The 20,931-nt window shown below is 37.6% G+C and overlaps 1 protein-coding gene across 18 annotated transcripts in view; it reads left to right on the top strand.

Annotated features, from left to right (window-relative positions):
* The window catches only part of SNCA (synuclein alpha), a 148,867-nt gene that overhangs the window by 36,092 nt on the left and 91,844 nt on the right, over positions 1 to 20,931 (top strand). For 6 of the 18 annotated variants that reach the window (XM_086406487.1, XM_086406484.1, XM_086406485.1 and 3 more), the window contains exon 5: positions 657 to 19,123. The exons of 11 other annotated variants lie outside the window; for them this stretch is intronic. In XM_086406487.1, the coding sequence (XP_086262613.1) occupies positions 657 to 917 (261 nt within the window). In that variant the 3' untranslated portion in view covers positions 918 to 19,123. Of the gene's footprint in view, positions 1 to 656; positions 19,124 to 20,931 lie in introns of those variants that run through there. One more of the 18 variants, XM_086406501.1, reaches the window with a different exon arrangement.

The following is a 20,931-nucleotide window of genomic DNA, read 5'->3' as shown; positions in this document are numbered from 1 at the left end:
TAAAAAAACAAAACCTGACTACTCAGAATTTCCGATATTAAAAAAAAAAACAAACACAAGAATGTATAAAATGGCAAAGATAGTCTCTCCTTCAGATTTCCCTGTGATCTTGATGCCTGTTAGTAATTTGGTATATTATGAAATATGAGCCTGTTCTAATGAGATTACATTTATCCTTCATTCCTTTCACATAAGTTCTTGCTTTTGCACATGTTTATCACAACTCTGGTTGATGGTACATGGATACAAGAAATTAACTTTCTCCTTAAGAACAAAGCAACCATGTCATTCATAAGATAAATATTGGCGATTTTCAAAACTTCTCATCACTATACATAATTCATATGGCAATAAACATTTTCTTAGTAAACCACATAAGTTAGAATGACTGTTGGACAGATGGGCCGAACTGCAGGCATCCAATATTAAGCAGTTGGTGAGCAGAAGATGCCAGAAAGAAGATTGAGACTAGCAAGGCAGAAAGCTTCCGATTGCTCTTGAAAAGGGATGAGCCCTTGCTCCTGACTTGCTGCTGTGTGTCTTCCTTTGAAAGTAATGCCTTCCAAAACAACTTACTGTGTTTTATATCCAAACACAAACTTAAGACTTTCACATGGTAATTGATATATAAATAATAAAATGAAATGTTTAAGCAGATTGAAAAAGGAACTCCCCCCGCTGCTTCTGCGTTTTGTGCAAGGATGACAGCTCTGAAATGTGTTTCCTCTGCAAGGAATGTGACAGTGTTCAGTTGCAAGAAGATAAGAGGGAGGGAAAGGCTGCCCGCTGAGGAACAGTGTGTCGTTTCTTACCACCCGGACTCATCAGCCATGTGCAACTCTGAGTGGTACTGGCTGAGACAACAGGCTCCTTCACTTATTTCTTCTGGAATACTTCAGCAATACAGATGTCATTAGGAGCAGAGAAAAACATTAAGAGCTAGATAATTTTTGTGATATGCAGTAGTCATCTCTGAATTTTGATCAAGTGAAACTTGATAACTTATTCATAGGTTGTACTGGTTTATCTAGAATATTCTAACTGCAAGGTGTATCTTTGAGTGTGATAGATTTTCTTTACAGTAAACAATTCATTAAAAACAAGGGATAAATTCTGCCTAATGTAATGTCTGATCTGGTTGAAACCATTTTAGTTTAACATATCCTCCTTTGTAGAAGGGAATTAATTGATATCCTACCTATAGGAAAACTATGTGTTAAGGGCCACTAGCTTCACAATCAAGGCAAATTTAGCATATATTTTCTTTCTTGATCCAAAATATATTTCTCAGATTGAGATGCCTGGGTCAGTGGTGTGAGCAGGATAACTTGAGGGCCACAGTCCTTTTCACTTTCTGTGTTAGGACCCCTTTTAATTGATAGAGTAAAATTTGAGGGGCCCGAGAGCAGATGGTTGTATCCCTCTCCACACTTGACTCCCAAAGCCAACCACAGTGATGGTGATCATCTGTACTTTTTTATGCCTACACAAAAAAAAGTCTTGGATATTTGCTTGGAATTCATGCTCTCTACTGAATTAAAATTTTTGGGAAAATTGGTTATATGAATCAGGGTGCCAAATTTTGTTTTGTTTATTGTTTGTAACATTTTGTGGAATTATTTCAGCCTAAAATGTTCACTTAGTGGTTGCCTACCCAAACTTTGAACTCAAATCAGCCACATAGAAAGAGATGGATTTTACTTCCCCCAAGGTTAATTCTTTTAAAATTTATTTCTTAAATTTGGTAAAATAGACTTTTAAAAGTGTTTATCTGTGTAATATTTTTGTGAATTTTCTTCTTTTTTTACTTTGGTTATATGTCTAATATTATTTTTCAGATTGATTCACAACTTGCTTTTAATGGCAGTACCTATGAGCGTCTCTCTCAATTCTAAATATTTCTTTCTTAATTTGTTTTTTGTACGTTCTTGTTAGGATTATTGATAGACGATTTATTAGTGTTTTTAGAGTTCATTTTGCTACTTTAGGAATCTGTTTTAAAATATTTGAAGTGTAGTTCTCATTTAATATAACATTGGAGTTTTTCCTGTTGGAGATACATTGTTTCTGTAAATCTCACTGGGAGAAAAGTTGGGTGGTGTGTTATAATGTACTTGGCTGATATTAACTTTTCTAAGGTGCATTGTTTCTGAGAACACCATTGTTGGGTTTCATTCAGGCACATTTCACACTATTTGATAGAGTCATTTCTTTTCAGAACCAATTATGTCTGGATATTAAAACTTGTCATCTTTTATCTGCTCATTTCAGATCCTTTAGGTGATCTATGTTAGACACAGTTTGCATTCTTCGTTTTCATTCTTTTTTTTTAATATAAATTTGTTTTAATTGGAGGCTAATTACTTTACAATATTGTATTGGTTTTGCCATATGTCAACATGGATCTGCCACAGGTGTACACGTGTTCTTTTTAAACACTGTATTTTCAGTGAAGGTTGAAGGGGATTCCTTAGAGAGCAACCAGTAATGACTCTAATAGCAAAACTGTTTAAAGAGCAACCTCATAGACAAATAGAGACCATAAATAGCTCCCACAAATTATATGAGGTCCTATTTACATTCCTACCTCTTTTCACATCTGATATTCAATTAATATTTAATGAATTTATGTCCAGTGCTATATGCACTGATAACTTTTAGGATACAAGAATGAATAAAAATGTTCTTTGATCTTAGGAAAGTAAAGAATATCCAACCCAACTCTGTGTAACAGCTATTGCAACAAATTTCAGTAAAGCTAAAGGAATAGTTTTCCCAGATCTATTTTAGACTCTAGGCGCTTAGTTCAATATCTTTTTCTCCTTGTCAAGCTGGAATCATTCCAAGCCTCTTAACTTCTGGGCAACCATGAAAATGAGATAGAGAGGATACTACATCTGCCACAAATTTATCTTGATATACTATTCAGTCTTGATTGGTACTGAAGGTCACAAATAAAGTGTAGCTGTTTTGTGTGGATTTTTTTCCCTTTCTTTTTTTTCTTTCTTGGTTGATAAGAGGAAAAATAAAATAGCAATATGAGCCCAGAGCCAATATCTAAAACTAATTAAAAAATTTTTGTCTTATGTTGGAGTTAATTAACAATGTTGTGTTAGTTTCAAGTACACAGCAAAGTGATTCATTTATGCATATACATGTACATATGTCTATTTCAAATTCTTTTCCCATTTAAGTTATTACAGAGTACTGAAGAGTTCCCTGTGCTTGTTGGTTATTTGTTTTAATATAGTAGTGTGTACATGTCAATCTCAAACTCCTGGTCTGTCTCTCCCCTCATGCTTCCCCACCCTCTGGTAACTGTAAATTCATTCTCCAAGTCTGAGAGTCTGTTTCTGTTTTGTAAGTAAGTTCATTGTTGTCATTTTTAAGACTCTATATAAGCAACATCACATAAGCAATATCATATGATATTGGTCTTTCTCGGTCTTATTTCACTTAATATGACAATCTCCAGATCCACCTATGTTGCTGAAATGGCATTATTTTATTGTTTTTAATGGCTAAGTAATATTCCATTGTATACATGTGCCATGTCTTCTTTATGCATTCATCATCTGTGAGTGGACATTTAGACTGATTCCATATCTTAGTTATTGTAAGCATTTCTGTAGTGAACATTGGGATGTATGTATCCTTTTAAAGCATGTTTTTCTCTGGATATATGCCCAGGAGTAGGATTGCTGGATCATATAGCACTTCTGTGTTTAGTTTCTTAAGGAACTTCCATATTGTTGTCCACAGTGTTTGTACCAATTTACATTCCCACCAGTAGTGTAGGAGGGTTTCCTTTTCTCCACACCCTTTCCAACATTATTGTTTGTAGCCTTTTTGATGATCTCCATTCTGACTGGTATGAGGTGATACCTCACTGTAGTTTCTATTTGCATTTCTGTAATGATTAGTGAAGTTGAGTATATTTTCACGTGCTTACTAGCCATCTGAGTATCTTCTATGGAGAAATATCTACTTAGGTTTTCTGTCCATTTTTGATTGGGGTCTTTTTTCTTTTTGATATTGTACTGCATGAGCTGTTTGTAAATTTTGGAGACTAATCCCATTGTTTTGTTCTCATTGTTTGCAAATATTTTTATCCCATTCTGCCAGTTTTTTAGTTTTATGGTTTCCTTGGCTATGCAAATCTTTTGTTTTCGATTAGGTCCCATAAGGACCTCATCTGCATAAGGGTGCAGATGATACCACCCTTATGGCAGACGGTGAATAGGACCTAAAAAGCCTCTTGATGAAAGTGAAAGTGGAGAGTGAAAAAGTTGGCTTAAAGCTCAACATTCAGAAAACAAAGATCATGGCATCTGGTCCCATCACTTCATGGGAAATAGATGGGGAAACAGTGTCAGACTTTATTTTTTTGGGCTCCAAAATCACTGCAGATGGTGACTGCAACCATGAAATTAAAAGACGCTTACTCCTTGGAAGGAAAGTTATGACCAAACTAGATAGCGTATTGAAAAGCAGAGATATTACTTTGCCAACAAAGGTCTGTCTAGTCAAGGCAATGGTTTTTCCAGTGGTCATGTATGGATGTGAGAATTGGACTGTGAAGAAAGCTGAGCACCGAAGAATTGATGCTTTTGAACTGTGGTGTTGGAGAAGACTCTTGAGAGTCCCTTGGACTGCAAGGAGATCCAACCAGTCCATTCTGAAGGAGATCAGCCCTGGAATTTCTTTGGAGGGAATGATGCTGAAGCTGAAACTCCAATACTTTGGCTACCTCATTCGAAGAGTTGACTCATTGGAAAAGACTGATGCTGGGAGGGATTGGGAGCAGGAAGAGAAGGGGACAACAGAGGATGAAATGGCTGGATGGCATCACTGACTCAATGGACATGAGTCTGAGTGAACTCCGGGAGTTGGTGATGGACAGGGAGGCCTGGCATGCTGCGATTCATGGGGTCACAAAGAGTTGGACAACACTGAGCAACTGAACTGAACTGAACTGATGTCCCATCTGTTTGTTTTTATTCCCATTATACTAGGAGATGGATCAAGAAAGATATTTCTGTGATTGATGTCAAAGAGTGTTCTGCCTGTGTTTTTCTCTAAGAGTTTTATAGTATCCAGTCTTATATTTAGGTCTTTACTCCATTCTGGGGCTTCCCATGTGGTTGCTGCTGCTGCTGCTGCTGCTAAGTCACGTCAGTTGTGTCCGACTCTGCGTGACCCCATAGATGGCAGCCCACAAGGCTCTCCCGTCCCTGGGATTCTCCAGACAAGAACACATGTGGCACTGGTGGTAAAGTACCCGCCTGCCAATGCAGGAGACATAAGAGACATGGGTTCAATTCCTGAGTTGGGAAAATCCCGTGGAGGAGGGCATGGCAACCCACTCCAGGCAGGAGTCTTGCCTGGAAAATCTCATGGACAGAGGAGGCTGGCAGGCTGTAGTCCATAGGGTCACAAAGAGTTGAACATGACTGAAGTGACTTTGCACACAGCCGTTACAATCCATTTTGAGTTTATTTTTGTGTATAGTGTTAAAAAATTTTCTAATTTCATTTTTTCTACATGTAGCTGTCCAGTTTTCCCAGTATCATTTATTAAAGAAACCAAATAAAATAATTATTGAATAAATAGGAAGCTTGCCTTTAAGGATCCCATGTAAAGTGTTCCCACATTTTCCTGCTGTTAACAAGAATAATCTACTATATGTAGTATCGATTGAATTCTAGAAATGGCCACTGTAGTTAAGGGTATATGATGTAGCCTTCTCGAATTCTCCATGAAAAGTGGAATTAAACTAAATTCATTAGCTATGTATCCATGAACAAGTTGCTTCGTTATTCAGTCACATGATCTGTATAAAGTAAGAATACTAAAATTCATATCTCAGAAGTGTGGTAACAACCTGAGACAAGAGTGGGCCCAGAGCCTGGCACAAGAGAGTTTCATAGTTATATAGTTCTCTCCCATCCTGCTTTAGTGTTCCAGAGGACACGTGTAGTAGTGTGTCTGCAGCACAGATCATTTTGTTCTATGTTTAGTTGTGAGCTTTCCTGACACACAGTGAACTCTTTGGGGTAAAGACCATCATGGGTACGACCTTATAGGTAGTGCTTTATCTTTCTCAAATTGTTCGCATGGTATCAGACACACAGATAGTTATTATTAAGTGCTTGTTTTTATTACAACAGCTTCACAATAAGATGGCTAGAGAAAAGGAATGTATTTTCCATTTCACAAAATCAGTTTTGAAATTTTTAGAAATCAAGTGAACCAACTTTACACAATTATTGAGTGGCTCAGATGGAACAAACTGAAGCTCAGTGATGCCAGGCTAAGTGCTTGCCCCACATTATAGAGATCACTGCATGTCCCAGGAGAGTCTCGCATCTCGAGTCACATGATTCTCACTTGTGAATTTGTATGTATCAGAAAAAGTGTCCGCTACTCAAACTTGCTAGCGATTAATAGGTATAGACAGTCAGTAGTGTTCAAATCTTTACCAAATGGAACACTGATATCAGTGCAAGAATAGACAGGGAAAGGTTTATTTCCTATGTGTGTCGTTAAGTCAACCTTCTTCACTCCTTAGTTGAACAGTTTGGCTGTTAGAAAATTCTTTTATTTAGCAACCAGCCTTTTTATAATTTCAATACATTTCCTCATCACTATAATAGAAATCAAGTACCTTATGATTATACAGTGGAAGGGACAAGAAGATTCAAGGGATTAGATTTGATAGAGTGCCTGAAGAACTAGGGACAGAATAACTTTGTACAGGAGGCAGTGAACAAAATCATCCCCAAGAAAAAGAAATGGAAAAAGGCAAAATGCTTGTTTGAGGAGCCCTTGAAAATAGCTGAGAAAAGAAGAGAAGTAAAAGGCAAAGGAGTAAAAGAAAGATATATCCATCTGAATGCAGAGTACCAAAGAATAGTAAGGAGACATAAGAAACACTTCCTAAGTCAACAATGCAAAGGAATAGAGGAAAACAACAGAATGGGAAAGATTAGAGATCTGTTTAAGAAAATTAGAGATACCAAGGGAACATTTCATGCAAAGATGGGCACAATAAAGGACAGAAATTGTATGGACCTTACAGGAGCAGAAGATATTAAAAACTGGCAAGAATACACAGAAGAACTATACAAAAAGCATCTTCATGACCCAGATAATCACGATGATGTGATCACTCACCTAGAGCCAGACATCCTGGAATGAGAAGTCAAGTGGGCCTTAGGAAGCATCACTATGAACAAAGCTAATGGAGTTGATGGGATTCCAGGTGAGCTATTTCAAATCCTAAAAGATGATTCTGTTAAAGTGCTGCATTCAGTATACCAGCAAATTTGGGAAAACTCAGCAGTGGCCACTGGACTGGAAAAGGTCAGTTTTTATTCCAATTTCAAAAATGGCAGTGCCAAAGAACGTTCCAACTACCACACAGTTGCACTCATTTCACATGCTAGCAAGGTAATGCTCAAAATCCTCCAACCTAGGCTTCAGCAATATGTGAACCGAGAGCTTGCACATATACAAACTGGATTCTGAAAAGGCAGACGAACCAGAGATCAAATTGCCAATAACTGTCAGATCATAGAAAAATCAAGAGAATTCCAGAAAAACATCTGTTGCTTCATTGATTACTTTAAAGTCTTTGACTGTGTGGATCACAACAAACTGTGGAAAATTCTTAGAAATGGGAATACCAGACCACCTTACCTGACTCCTAAGAAACCTGTATGCAGGTCAAGAAGCAATAAAGTGAAAGTGAAGTCGCTCAGTTATGTCCGACTCTTTGCGACCCCATGGACAGTAGCCTGTACCAGGCTCCTCCATCCATAGGATTTTCTAGGCAAGAGTACTGGAGTGGGTTGCCGTTTCCTTCTCCAGGGAATCTTCCCGACCAGAGATCAAACCCAGGTCCTCCACATTGTAGACAGACGCTTTACCATCTGAGCCACCAGGGAAATCCAAGAAGCAATAGTTAGTACCAGACATGGAACAGTGAACTGGTTCAAATTGGGAAAGGAGTACGTCAAGGATGTATATTGTCATCCTGTTTATTTAACTTACATGCAGTGTACTTCATGTGAATTGCCAGGCTGGATGATGCACAAGCTGGAATCAAGATTGCTGGGAGAACTTTCAACAACTTCATATATGCAGATTATACCACTCTAATGGCAGAAAGCAAAGAGGAACTAAAGAGTCTCTTAATGAAGGTGAAAGAGGAGAGTGAAAAGACTGGCTTAAAACTCAGCATTCAAAAGACAAAGATCATGGCATCCGGTCCCATCACTTCATGGTAAATAGATGGAGAAACACTGAAAACAGTGACAGACTTTATTTTCTTTGGCTCCAAAATCACTGCAGACAATGACTGCAGCCATAAAATTAAAAGATGCTTGCTCCTTGGAAGAAAACCTATGACATAAATAGACAGCACATTAAAAGGCATAGATATCACTTTGCCAACAAAGTTCTGTATAGTCAAAGCTATGGTTTTTCCATCAGTCATGTACGAATGTGAGAGTGGAACCATAAAGAAGACTGAGTGTCAAATAATTGATGCTTTTGAACTGTGGTATTGGAGAAGACTCTTGAGAGTCCTTTGGACTGCAGGGAGAGCAAACCAGTCAGTCCCAAAGGAAATCAACCCTGAATATTCATCAGAAGGATGCTGAAGGTGAAGCCCCAGTAGTTTGGCCACCTGATGTGAAGAGCCAACCCATTGGAAAAGACCCTGATGCTGGGAAAGATTGAAGGCAGGAGGAGAAGCGGGTGACAGAGGGTAAGGTGATTGGATGGCATCACTGATTCAATGGACCTGCCTTGGAGCTAGTTCTAGGAAATGGTGAAGGACAGGGAAGCCTGGCATGCTGTCGTCCAAGGGTCACAGAGTCAGACATGACTGAGTGACTGAATCACAACAGGAATAGAAAAGCAGAACCTTTGGTCCTCTGTTATTGCCTTAGACATTTACCAACACACAAAATAGCTATCAAACTATGAAGCCTACTACACACCTATTAGAATGGCTGAAATCCAAAGCATTCACAGCACCTAATGCTGGTAATTATGTGAAGCAGTAACAACCACCAGTTGTTACTGGTGTGAATCCAATGTGATGCAGCCACCTGGGAAGAAAGTTCGGCTCTGTCTTTCAAAGTTAAATATATGTGTCTCATATGTTCCAGCAATCTTATCCTCAACAATTACCCAGTGGAGTTCAAAATATATTCTTTGGGAAATCCTCAGCATAGATGTTTCTAGAAGTTTTATAGATAAGTGCCAAAATGTGGGAAAAACTAAAACATCGTTCAATAGGTAAGTGGATAAATAAACTCTGGTACATTCAGATAATGAAAGATTATGTGGTGAGAAAAAGAAATGAGCTAGCAGGCTACAAAACACATGGCAGATCCTTAAATGCATATTTCAAAGTGAAATGGGCCAGTCTGAAAAGCCTACATCCTATGTAGTTCAAACTACATGGCATTCTGGAAAAGACAGTTAAGGAAACACTAAAAAGATCGGTGGTTGTCAGAGGTTGGTGTAAGGACAGAGGGATGAGTGAATAGATAGAGAAGAGAGGATGTTCAGGCCAGTAGAACTATTCTTAATGATACTGTAGTGATGGATCAGTTCAGTTCAGTTCAGTCGCTCAGTCGTGTCCGACTCTTTGCGACCCCATGAATTGCAGCACGCCAGGCCTCCCTCCATCACCAACTTGGTCCATCACCAACTCCTGGAGTTCACTGAGACTCACATCCATCGAGTCAGTGATGCCATCCAGCCATGTCATCCTCTGTCGTCCCCTTCTCCTCTTGCCCCCAACCCCTCCCAGCATCAGAGTTTTTTCCAATGAGTCAACTCTTCGCATGAGGTGGCCAAAGTACTGGAGTTTCAGCTTTAACATCATTCCTTCCATAGAACACCCAGGGCTGATCTCCTTTAGAATGGACTGGTTGGATCTCCTTGCAGTCCAAGGGACTCTCAAGAGTCTTCTCCAACACCACAGTTCAAAAGCATCAGTTCTTCAGTGCTCAGCTTTCTTCACAGTTCAAATCTCACATCCATACATGACCACTGGAAAAACCATAGCCTTGACTAGATGGACCTTTGTTGGCAAAGTAATGTCTCTGCTTTTGAATATGCTATCTAGGTTGGTCATAACTTTTCTTCCAAGGAGTAAGTGTGTTTTAATTTCCTGGCTGCAGTCACCATCTGCAGTGATTTTGAAGCCCAAGTGATGGATACATGGCATTATATATTTATTAGAATTCACAGAACTGTACAAAACAAAGAGTAAGCCCTAAGGTAAACTCTGGACTTTAGTTATAATAATGTATCACATTATTATCACAAAACAAGAGTAGGGTAGAGAGAGTCTCTGAAAGGTAAAAGAAAGAAACCAGTATATCCACAAAAGAAATCAGTAAAAATAGAAGGCATGGGAAGAAATAACAGTGAAAATATAAAGGTCTCAAAAATATGTTTGGTAACATTTTATGGAATTTATTAAAATTAAACCTGGAGTGTGGCTTGGCAGGCCATGTTTGTCTTTAGATTTATACAAGGATTTATTAATAAAGAGAACACACAATACTAAGATTACATGCAGTGGTGTTATGCAAGACAGGGACAAGGGTATAATAGAAAAAGGATTTTGTGACTACACAGGCAATCCTCTCTTGCTTACATTTCTGTACTGTTAAAGGTTATCGTGTACATAGAAATACTGTCATATAAGATAGTAAACTTGACATTTATGCAGCTGTATGTTTGCACATACCAATACGTATGGCCTTTCTACCTAGCTGATATTTGAGTCTTTTATTCTTCTTTAGTTTATTCTCTAGAGCATTCTCTACAAAAACTTTCTCACATTTTCACAATGTAGGCCTTTATTTTAATCTGCCTTGTAGATTTCTGACTTACTCTCCGTAACTCTTGTTCTTTTTCCCTCAGCAGTGTCACATAGTCTCATGACTATTGCTTTGCATGTTTCTAGCAGAATCTCTTTCCTTATAAGCACTCTCATGTCTTTGTCCACTGCAAATATTTAGTTAGATATCACAGTCACTTTGATTTCATTAAGTCTATAGTTGCACTTAGTCTTTCCTACAAACAAGGAATGAATCCCTCCATTCATTTATCACCATTGATACCAGTGTTTCCTCTTTGATCCACAGTGTAAACCTTTGGTGTATCCTTCCCACATTTAGTCATAAAATGATTCTAGGATCCTTATCTTTTCCATTATTTCTCCCATCGCTTCCATTTTGGTTTGGATAAGACTCTCATCAACTTAGGTCTTCATCAATACACTAGGCTCTCAGCTTATCAACCTGTGGCTTTTCTTTTCCTCCCAATAAAGTTTTAGCTGCCATATATACATTTGACACATCATATCCCATTCAAACATTCAGACATTTAACTAGCACCTCATTTATTAGAAAAGAATGTTTATGTCATTAGACTGTTATTTTAGTGTTTACGTTTTTTTGTTTCAATGTTATATCTCTCTTCCTTTGCTTATTCATATGCTTAAGACCTGGCTAATCTTTGAACACTCTTCAAATTCAATTTCTAGTTTATGAAGTCTGTAATGCTGGCTCATCTATTGTCACTGGAATGTATCAAGCTTTTTCTACCTCTATATATATGTATATATTTTATACCTAAATCCTCTTCCTAAATCTCACATACTTAAGACACATACTTTTGCTCAATATCTCAGAAATCCCTGACATAAATTCTTACAAAACTTGCTCTACAAACCTGCTCTTACAAACACTACTGAACTTCTCAGAGATGGCTGCATGCTGTCAATTGTCTTCTCAGTAGAAAATCTTTTTTCACAAATTCATTGTAATTACCTTAGAGGTGCACTGTGATTTTTTTCCTGTTGGTTTACTTAGTAGGTAATACAATTTTTACGTATGATAGGTACTTAATAAATGTTTCAGGTTGGTTTCTACACCTGCATCATCCATTATGGTAGACCCTAAACTCATGCTGCTATTAAGCACTTGAAATGTAGCCAGCCTAAATTGAGATGCAAGTGTAAAATGCACACTTGATGTCAAAGACTTATTATGGAAAAAATTAATAAAACTTCTCGAGTGTTTATGTAAATTACATGTTAAAGCTGTAATATTTTGAATGATATCTTAAATAAAATATAAAACTCATTTGTTTCCTTTTAGATTTTAATGTGGCAATTAGATTTTAAATTACATATGTGACTCACAAAAAAATTCGTTTTGAACAGTACTGCCAAAAATTTGTTTTGGCAGTATTCATACTCATTAATGAGTATTTAATGTGTGTGCAAGCAATATGATTAGATAAAATATTAATATTGCTTGATGCTGCATTATTTTTAAAGTTTTCCTTTATGTGTAGGTGTTTAAGTGCAGGTTAATTACAGGTTTTCATCTTTAGACTAACTTGTAAGGCTACAGGGAAGGACCCAAGTTACCTGAATACTTAACTCAAGAATTGCCTTTTCATGACACTGAGATTTCTGGGAACATTTGGGTTGTATGTTGCATGTTGACAGTTTGATTGCACGTGTCAAGTGCTCATTATTCTTCTAATTGTTCAAATCCCTGGGGTGTTTGAGTTTGTGTCCCAGTTTTTACTGTTTTTAGCCTAAATTATAACATGAAACATTATGGAATCTCTAAATGGCTCAATAAAAATAGGTGCCTTCCATAAGGAGCGATTCAGCGCAGAGCTTGGATCTAGAGCCAGAAAGCCTGTGCCGCCTGCTGGTGCAGTGTTACATGCATGCAGTGCTTCTGGTTCTTCATCTGAAAAGTGATAATAATGATAAATTCCACAGTGTTGCTCTGAGGATTCAATGAGATTAAGGATGTAGAATATAAATAGTACATAGTAAAGATGCTATGGTATTACATCAAAACATGTTAGGTACTGCTCTTGGTATCCTGGTCCTTTAAAAATCTTAAACTTCTTTTCTATCAATAAAGCTAAAGTTAATATTTCGGATAAAGCTTTCAGATAAACAATAGAAAATTACCGAGTATGTCATGGTAAAATACTTGTATGCAGAATATTTAAATGACTCTCCAACTCAATAAAAAAAAATAATGGGCAAAATAAGATATATAACACTCAGCTTCATTGGTCAATAGGGAGATGTAAAATAAAGCCACAGTGAGATATCAGTACATATCCATTGTAATACATGGAATGAAAAAAGCATTATTATTAATAGCAAGGTGGTATAAGATGTGGAACAACTAGAATTTTTATATACTTTCAATGAGATTTTAAAATGCTATAGTAACTTTAGAAAAGCAGTTTCCTATAAAATTGAAAACATACCTAATTCATGACCAGTAGTTTCACTGCTGCATATTTAAGATCAATGAAAAGATATGTCCATACAGAGAATTACACAGAGCCATTCATGGCAGCTTCACTATTACTAGCTCCAACTGGTAACAACTCAGTTGCCAGTCAAAAGTTCTGATAGAATACTGCTTAGCAATAAAAATGCAATTAGCTCCTGACAACTTCAGCAAAATCAATAAGTCCTCAAATTGTCATGCTGAGTGAAAGAAGCCATGCACAAATGAATACATACTATAATCATAGAAAACACAAGTCTTATCTCCGCTGACAAAAAGTAGATCAGCTGTTGTTGGAAGCAGAGTATCAATTCAGGAAGCATCAGGGAGTCATCCAGGAAGCAGATACCAAATGGAGTAAGAATTACAAGAAATTTATTGAGGGTAATAACCTGTGAAGGGAGAATGGGAGCAAAAGGAGGCTCAGAAAGCTTTGAGACCACCATGCAGGTTTGTGATCCATTTAAGAAGAGGTTGAAGGGAGAATTGGGCAGGAAGAACCTCAGGCTGCAGTGCAGCTCAGGGGATGTCTGAGCTTCCAACAGAGAGCTCTGGTACAAAGATTGCTGGTTGAGGAGTCATACACTGGACAGAAATGTCCAGGTCCTAGTTTCTGCTGTTCTCAGTCATTGGCTGGAGCCTGACCTTAGTTCTTACACTGCAGTGGATCTTGTGGCTGCTGCAGTGGGAGACTGATAACACATCTTTCCCTAAATAAACTTTTGAATAGAGACTGACCTTCATGGTTACCACACTGGACGGTCAGGGAGAGGGAATTAGCTAGAAAAAGACATAGCAGAATTTGGGGAGGTAATAGAAATATATGATTTCTTGATTGTGGTGGTTGTTATATGAGATCATTAATACATTGAAACTCTAGAAATGTACATTTAAATATGTGTATATTATTTTAGGCAAATTATGTTGTTCAGTCGTGTCCGACTCTTTGGGACCCCATGGACTGCAGCATGCCAGGCTTCCCTGTCCTTCACTATCTCCCCAGAGTTTGCTCAAACCCATGTCCATTGAGTCTATTATGCCATCCAACCATCTCATCCTCTGTCATCCCCTTCTCCTCCTGCCTTCAATCTTTCCCAGCATCAGGGTCCTTTCCAGTGAGTCAGCTCTTCGCATCAGGTAGCCAAAATATTAGTGCTTTAGCTTCAGCATCAGTCCTTCCAAGGAATATTCAAGGTTGATTTCCTTTAGGATTGACTGGTTTGATCTCCAAATTATACCTCAATATAGTTGAATTCTAAAGTTACAGACTCTGGTTTATAGTAAGAACAATTTGAGACCACCCTCCTCCCCCCAAATTAGGTGCCTTGTGATCAGCATAGCAGTAGTTAACTTGAAGATGATTGAAACATAAGACATTTAGCAAGGGAGGGGATGATGTACCTTGTTCTAAATTAACAAACTTAAAAATGTTCTACTAATAACATACATTTTGAAAGAGTTACAGTATTTTCCCAGTATAAAATATTGGATCTATGAAGGGGTTAGTTGATTTGTCCAGAGGTAAAATAGAGCAGGTCTCTTTGCTGGATGAGGTATTGAACTTTCAGAACACATGGAATGGAATTGATGCAGGGGTCATTTTCTGTCACTGGCCCTATGAGGACCTGACCTTCCTCCCCCAACTGTCCTCTGTCTTCCTCCCAGACAGAGTCAGTTGTTCCAGTCATCCTCCGCTCTTCCTCTCCCTCACTCACTTGCCTCATTGTTGTCAGTCATAGAGTTCTATGATTTTGCTTTCTAGATACCATATTTCTAGAATTCACCTCAAGACTTCAAAATCTCTTAGGTGGGCAATTGCAGTATCTCCAAATTATCTCTTTTTTTTTTCTTTTCCTGCCACCAAATCTATGCTTCACAATTGTCAAAGTTGTCACCTACTCAACCCCCATTGGTGGGTTAACACCCGCCATGTTCAGTATGCTCTCCCAGGCATTGACCTGCCTCTGCAAGCCCCTCTGCTTCCAGTTTAGGCTTTCCACATCATCTCTTGCTTCTGTTGCCCCATGTTTTCACTTCTGGATGCTTGGGGCTCTCTGGGTGTGATCCGAATATCTTTTAATAAATATTATGGCTTTTGATGAATAGTGACTTTGTTAAATAATTTATTTCCAATATTTGGCAAGGAACTTCCTGAGGGCAAGAGTTGTACCTTTCTCATTTTTAAAAAATTCACAGCTTTCTATCAAGTCTTAAACAGAGAGGTTCCCCAAATGAAATAAATCAATCGTTATTTAGTGAGTTATTTATCTTTTGCTTTGTATATTTTTTAATAAAAATTGTCATGATCTTTTTATTTTGTAAAGTAAATAATACTGAGTTTGACATAAATTTTAGGGAACCTGGAGATACTACTTTCTAAAAGTATTCTTTCTATGTTGTTGTTGTTTGCTTAGTCGCTAAGTCGTTCCCGACTCTTTGTGACCCATGGACTGTAGCCTTCCAGGCTCCTCTGTCCATGGGATTTTCCAAGCAAGAATACTGGAGTGGGTTGCCATTTCCTTCTTCAGCTTCTTTCTCTAATCATCCTAGTTTTCCATAAGAGAAAAAATAGTTTTCCATAAGAGAAAAAAAAAATAAGCGTTTCAGTATCTTTGTGAGTGATATTTTGACAAATAAGACTCAGGAGTTTTTTGAATTCACCAACTTTAATAGAGGCAGATATCAAGCTAGATTTTTCTATTGTAGTATAAATTAGTTTCATTGAAGTCTTCCAAATTGGACTCTTTTTTTTTTTTTTGTCTGTGGTGAGGAGTTATTTCTTCTTGGAATATTAAAGAAGAGAAATTAAAAAAAATTTTTTTACAGTCTATTCTGGCCAGTATATATTAGAGCCAATTTTAAGTGTCAATCCCCCATCAAGATTGGGCAGGATTTACTTATCATGACTTGTAAGCAGTAGTGGTCACTTCATGTGACATGAAACAGCTGCTTTTTAATATCTGATGATCAAGTAGCTCAGGGTCCTTCCTGACACCCTGAGAGTAGAAGTAGGAATATTATGTTCGTTGCATGACTTGGTACTATTTCTAGTTATAACACTGTATTGTGGTGACAGTTGAAGCAGTTCTGTGAGAGTGTGTTTTAGGGACTTTTTAATGGTTGTGAAGTCCTCTCTTTATAGGCCAAAGAATCCCCCAAGAATAATCATCTGGTGGATGAGGTCTGGATTGTAATGTGATGAGAGCTAAAACACGTTTAAGTTTATTATGTGGGAAGTAAATAGAGGAAAAGTTCATTAAAGTGCTTCTGAACTTTTCTTTCTTCACAAGTTCTTCACATAGCCAATATAACTATTTTTAAGTAAAAAACATACAAAGTACAGGTCTACCGAGGATGGCAATATTAGAGTCAGGGATGACTTCTTCTCCAACACTTTCCAAAACACTCAGATAATAGACTTGGCTTTGCTTAAGTGTGTTTTCTCCAGCTCCACCACAACAGTGTTAATTCACATCTTCAAAATAGTACCTCACCTGGCCTATAATAATAACTTGGTGCCTGCTTTCTGTCACCATAGCCTATTCCTGCTATATTAACATACGGTGTCGTATTTAATCATATACCATAACCTCTAGGTAGATTTTAAGGTTCTTTATTTGAGGCTTGTGAACAGGTTTGATCAAATGGTCTTTAGGACCTAAAATACTGTGCTGTGGTAGGGATGTGAAATTTGAGGGGAGTGTTCTTGGCTTTCATCAGATTCTAATAGAGTTAAATAACACATAAAATGTAAAGAACTTTTACAATAAGGAGAATTCAAAGCTTCTCCCCTCCTCGTTACTCAGACACTACTCTGCATCCCACTTTGAGTTTTGAAACTGAATCCATAAAAACACACAACAAAGTCATTGTAATAGTGGGCACAGCTTTAAGTGGTATATTCAGTTCAGTTCAGTCACTTGGTTTTGTCCAACTCTTTGTGACCCCATGGACTGCAGCATGCCAGGGCCCCTGTCCATCACCATCTCCCGGGGTTTACCCAAACTCATGTCCACCTCCCGGGGTTTACCCAAACTCATGTCCATTGAGTTGGTGATGCCATCCAACCGTCTCATCCTCTGCCATCCCCTTCTCCTCCCACCTTCAATCTTTCCCAGCATCAGGGTCTTCTCAAGTGAGTCAGCTCTTCGCATCAGGTGGTCAAAGTATCAGAGTTTTCAGCTTCAACATTAGTCCTTCCAATGAACACTCAGGACTGATCTCCTTTAGGATGGACTGATTGGATTTCCTTGTAGTCCAAGGGACTCTCAAGAATCTTCTCCAACACCATAGTTCAAAAGCATCAATTTTTCGGCACTCAGCTTTCTTTTTTAAAAAATTAATTTATTTATTTTAATTGGAGGCTAATTACTTTATAGTCCAACTCTCATATCCATACATGACTACTGGAAAAGCCATAACCTTGACTAGATGGACTTTTGTTGGCAAAGTAATGTCTCTGCTTTTTAATATGCTGTCTAGGTTGGTCATAACTTTCCTTCCAAGGAATAAGCGTCTTTTAATATCATGGCTGCAGTCACCATCTGTAGTGATTTTGGAGCCCAAAAGAATAAAGTGTGACACTGTTTCCACTGTTTCCCCATCTATTTGCCTGAAGTGATGGGACCAGATGCCATGATCTTCGTTTTCTGAATGTTGAGCTTTAAGCCAACTTTTTCACTCTCCTCTTTCACTTTCCTCAAGAGGCTTTTTAGTTCCTCTTCACTTTCTGCCATAAGGGTGGTGTCATCTGCATATCTGAGGTTATTGATATTTCTCCCAGCAATCTTGATTCCAGCTTGTGTTTCTTCCATCCCAGCATTTCTCATGATGTACTCTGCATATAAGTTAAATAAACAGGGTGACAATATACAGCCTTGATGTACTCCTTTTCCTATTTGGAACCAGTCTGTTGTTCCATGTGGTAGAATAAAAGGCCTCTAAAGTTCTTACCTGTACGAGTAGCGTTAATTCAGCAAACATTCTTCAGTTCCTACTTTGTACCAGTTCCTAGGCTGGGTACTAGAGATACAGAGGCAAAGTATATAAGATTTTAATTTCATGGGACAATTAATATATGAGTAAAGAAATAGGGTAATTTGGATAGGTTCTGTGAAGAAAATAGAACAGAGTTCTATTTTAATTAATAATAATACTATTTGTTCATACCACATGCCAGGTCTTGTGCTCCGGTATTCCCAGATATAACCTCAATGTCTCCTTAAAAACAATCTCTTGGTATTAATAATGCCAGTTTACATATGAAAAAATTAGGCTTTAAAAGTCTATCTTTTCCCAAATAGCATGTTATTAAGTGGCAGAGCAAAATTTTGACTCATTCATTCGTAACTGGACTGAGTGCTCATGATGTATCAAGCATTGTTCTAAGACATTAGCACATAACTACAAAAAATAGAAAATGAAAAGTCTTGCCATCAGGGCAATTACGTTTTCACAGTGGTTAAGCAAACACACACACACACACAAGTATGATATACAGGATACTGGATCATGATAAGAGCTAAGAATGAATTAAGAGCTAATTAAGCAGGTAGAAAAGCCAAAGAAGAAGATTCTCCCCTAAGACCCCCAGAACAAACCCTATCAGCACTTAAATTTTAACTCAATGAGACCCCTGTCAGGTTTGTACAAGATACTAAGCTAATAAGTGTGTGGTTTTAAGCCTCTGAATGTATGATAATTCATTGCAGCCACAGTAGAATAATTTAAAAATAAAATAAAATTCAAAAAAAAAACTGTATCAAAACACTTAAATCATGGAACAATAAAATGTGAATGTGACAAATTATAGCTGTGGAATTATTGTAAATGCTAAAGAAATAAATGGATTTAAAGCACTGAGAACAGAATCTGACATAAGTAATAGGTGCTTTAATATTATCATGATTATCAAAATTTAGGCACTAAGACAAATGACATGCACATAAAGAGGGATAAAAAAGATACCCTTGCTGAGGTAGAGGTTGGAATAGAGGGTATAAGGATAGATAACAGCTATCAAATTAGGGAAAACTGTATGTTTTGTCAGGTTAAATCTAATTTACAAGGCAATGCAAGCTCCATGGTAGGCTTTTAAGAGGAAAAATGCAAGCTAAAGGATAGAGTAGACTCTGATTAGTCTGTGTTTAAGAATAATGAGATGATGGAAATGTCAAGAGAATAAGTTGACATACTTTATATACTGGTGACAGTCTTTACCAGGAAATTAGCAATGGGAATGAATAAATAATGGTGTTAATATTGAATGGTGTCCACAGAATGATTCTCTGGCCAGTTGTTGGGCTGTTGTGAAGGAATTTGGTATGACCTGCATCGCTGTGTTTCCCTAGGGAGAAATTGAGCACAATAGGCCTAATAAGCCAGTTCCACCACTAACTTATGGCTTAGGCAGGTCTCTCAGACACACATACCCTGTTTCATTTGTAAGTGTGAGGATATGTGTTGTAGGATCTCTAAGATTCTTTCTAGCTATAAAATTGTTTAACTCTTCCTTGTTTCCACAGTGGAAATTTGCTGTTATATTAAAATACTCTAAATGGATGGGATCAGAAGAACTCATTTAAAAAACATTTTTTAAAAAAAGCATTCTATAAGTAAAACATAATGATTAGATTCTGTTTCTTTATTTCTCTTCAAAATGTGTCAACAATACAATACAAACCATCCAAAGATGAAAAATTTTTGTGATATTAGTACAAGTTGAAAGATTTGATTTCCTTAAGTTGGAAAGCCCTTTTCTATTTTGAGCTCTTTTTAATTCTCTAAAACAATTTGGAGGGATCATTATTTATATCTGAGGATAGGTCAAAATTTGGGCTCCCAGGTGGTGCTAGTGGTAAAGAACCCACCTGCCAATACAGGAGATGTAAGAGACACAGATTTGATCCCTGGGTCGGTCGGGAAGATCTCCTGGAAGAGGGCATGGCAACCCACTCTGATATTCTTGCCTGGAGAATTCCATGGAGAGAGGAGCCTGGCGGATGACAGTCCTCAGGGTTGCAAAGAGTCGGTTACGATCAAAGAGCACTTAGCATGCAGGTCAAAATTACTTGTTTGCAAGACACTTTTATCTGTAGGAATCATTGCCATATAACATAAAAGCCAGCAGTTCAGTAGTAGGTATGTTTACACAAAGCTTGAAAATTTTAGTCAGCATGACTTTGAGGCAGCAATATGTCATTACCTTTGCAAATTGTTGGGTTATAAAAAACCCTTCACCTGGCTGAGTGATGATGATGGGGGAGGGTGATCAAAGGATAAGATTTGTACTTTGGTTTCTTTGTGGAAAGGGAAACACATTCTTCATTTTTGTCATACTACTAAATCACAGCTGTGCAGAATTTATGAATATATTCTTCTGAGACAAGAAAATGGCCACCAGAGGAAATCAGCAACTTGTTCTTCTTACACACGGAGAACAGAATGAGAAACCTATCCATCAATGACTTTAGTGTTGACCTGTGGAGTAACTCCTGTTAGGAAGACAAATTAATTCAATGACTATCCTGCTTAATCTTTGACCTTTATTTTCTAAGAGATTTTT

The sequence above is a fragment of the Bos grunniens genome, chromosome 6, assembly GCF_055505025.1.
Source record: "Bos grunniens cultivar Pamir isolate PY7600 chromosome 6, Bosgru_T2T1.0, whole genome shotgun sequence".
Lineage (NCBI taxonomy): Eukaryota > Metazoa > Chordata > Mammalia > Artiodactyla > Bovidae > Bos > Bos grunniens.
Note: the sequence above shows the minus strand (reverse complement) of the source record. Positions and strands in the feature narration are given on the sequence as shown.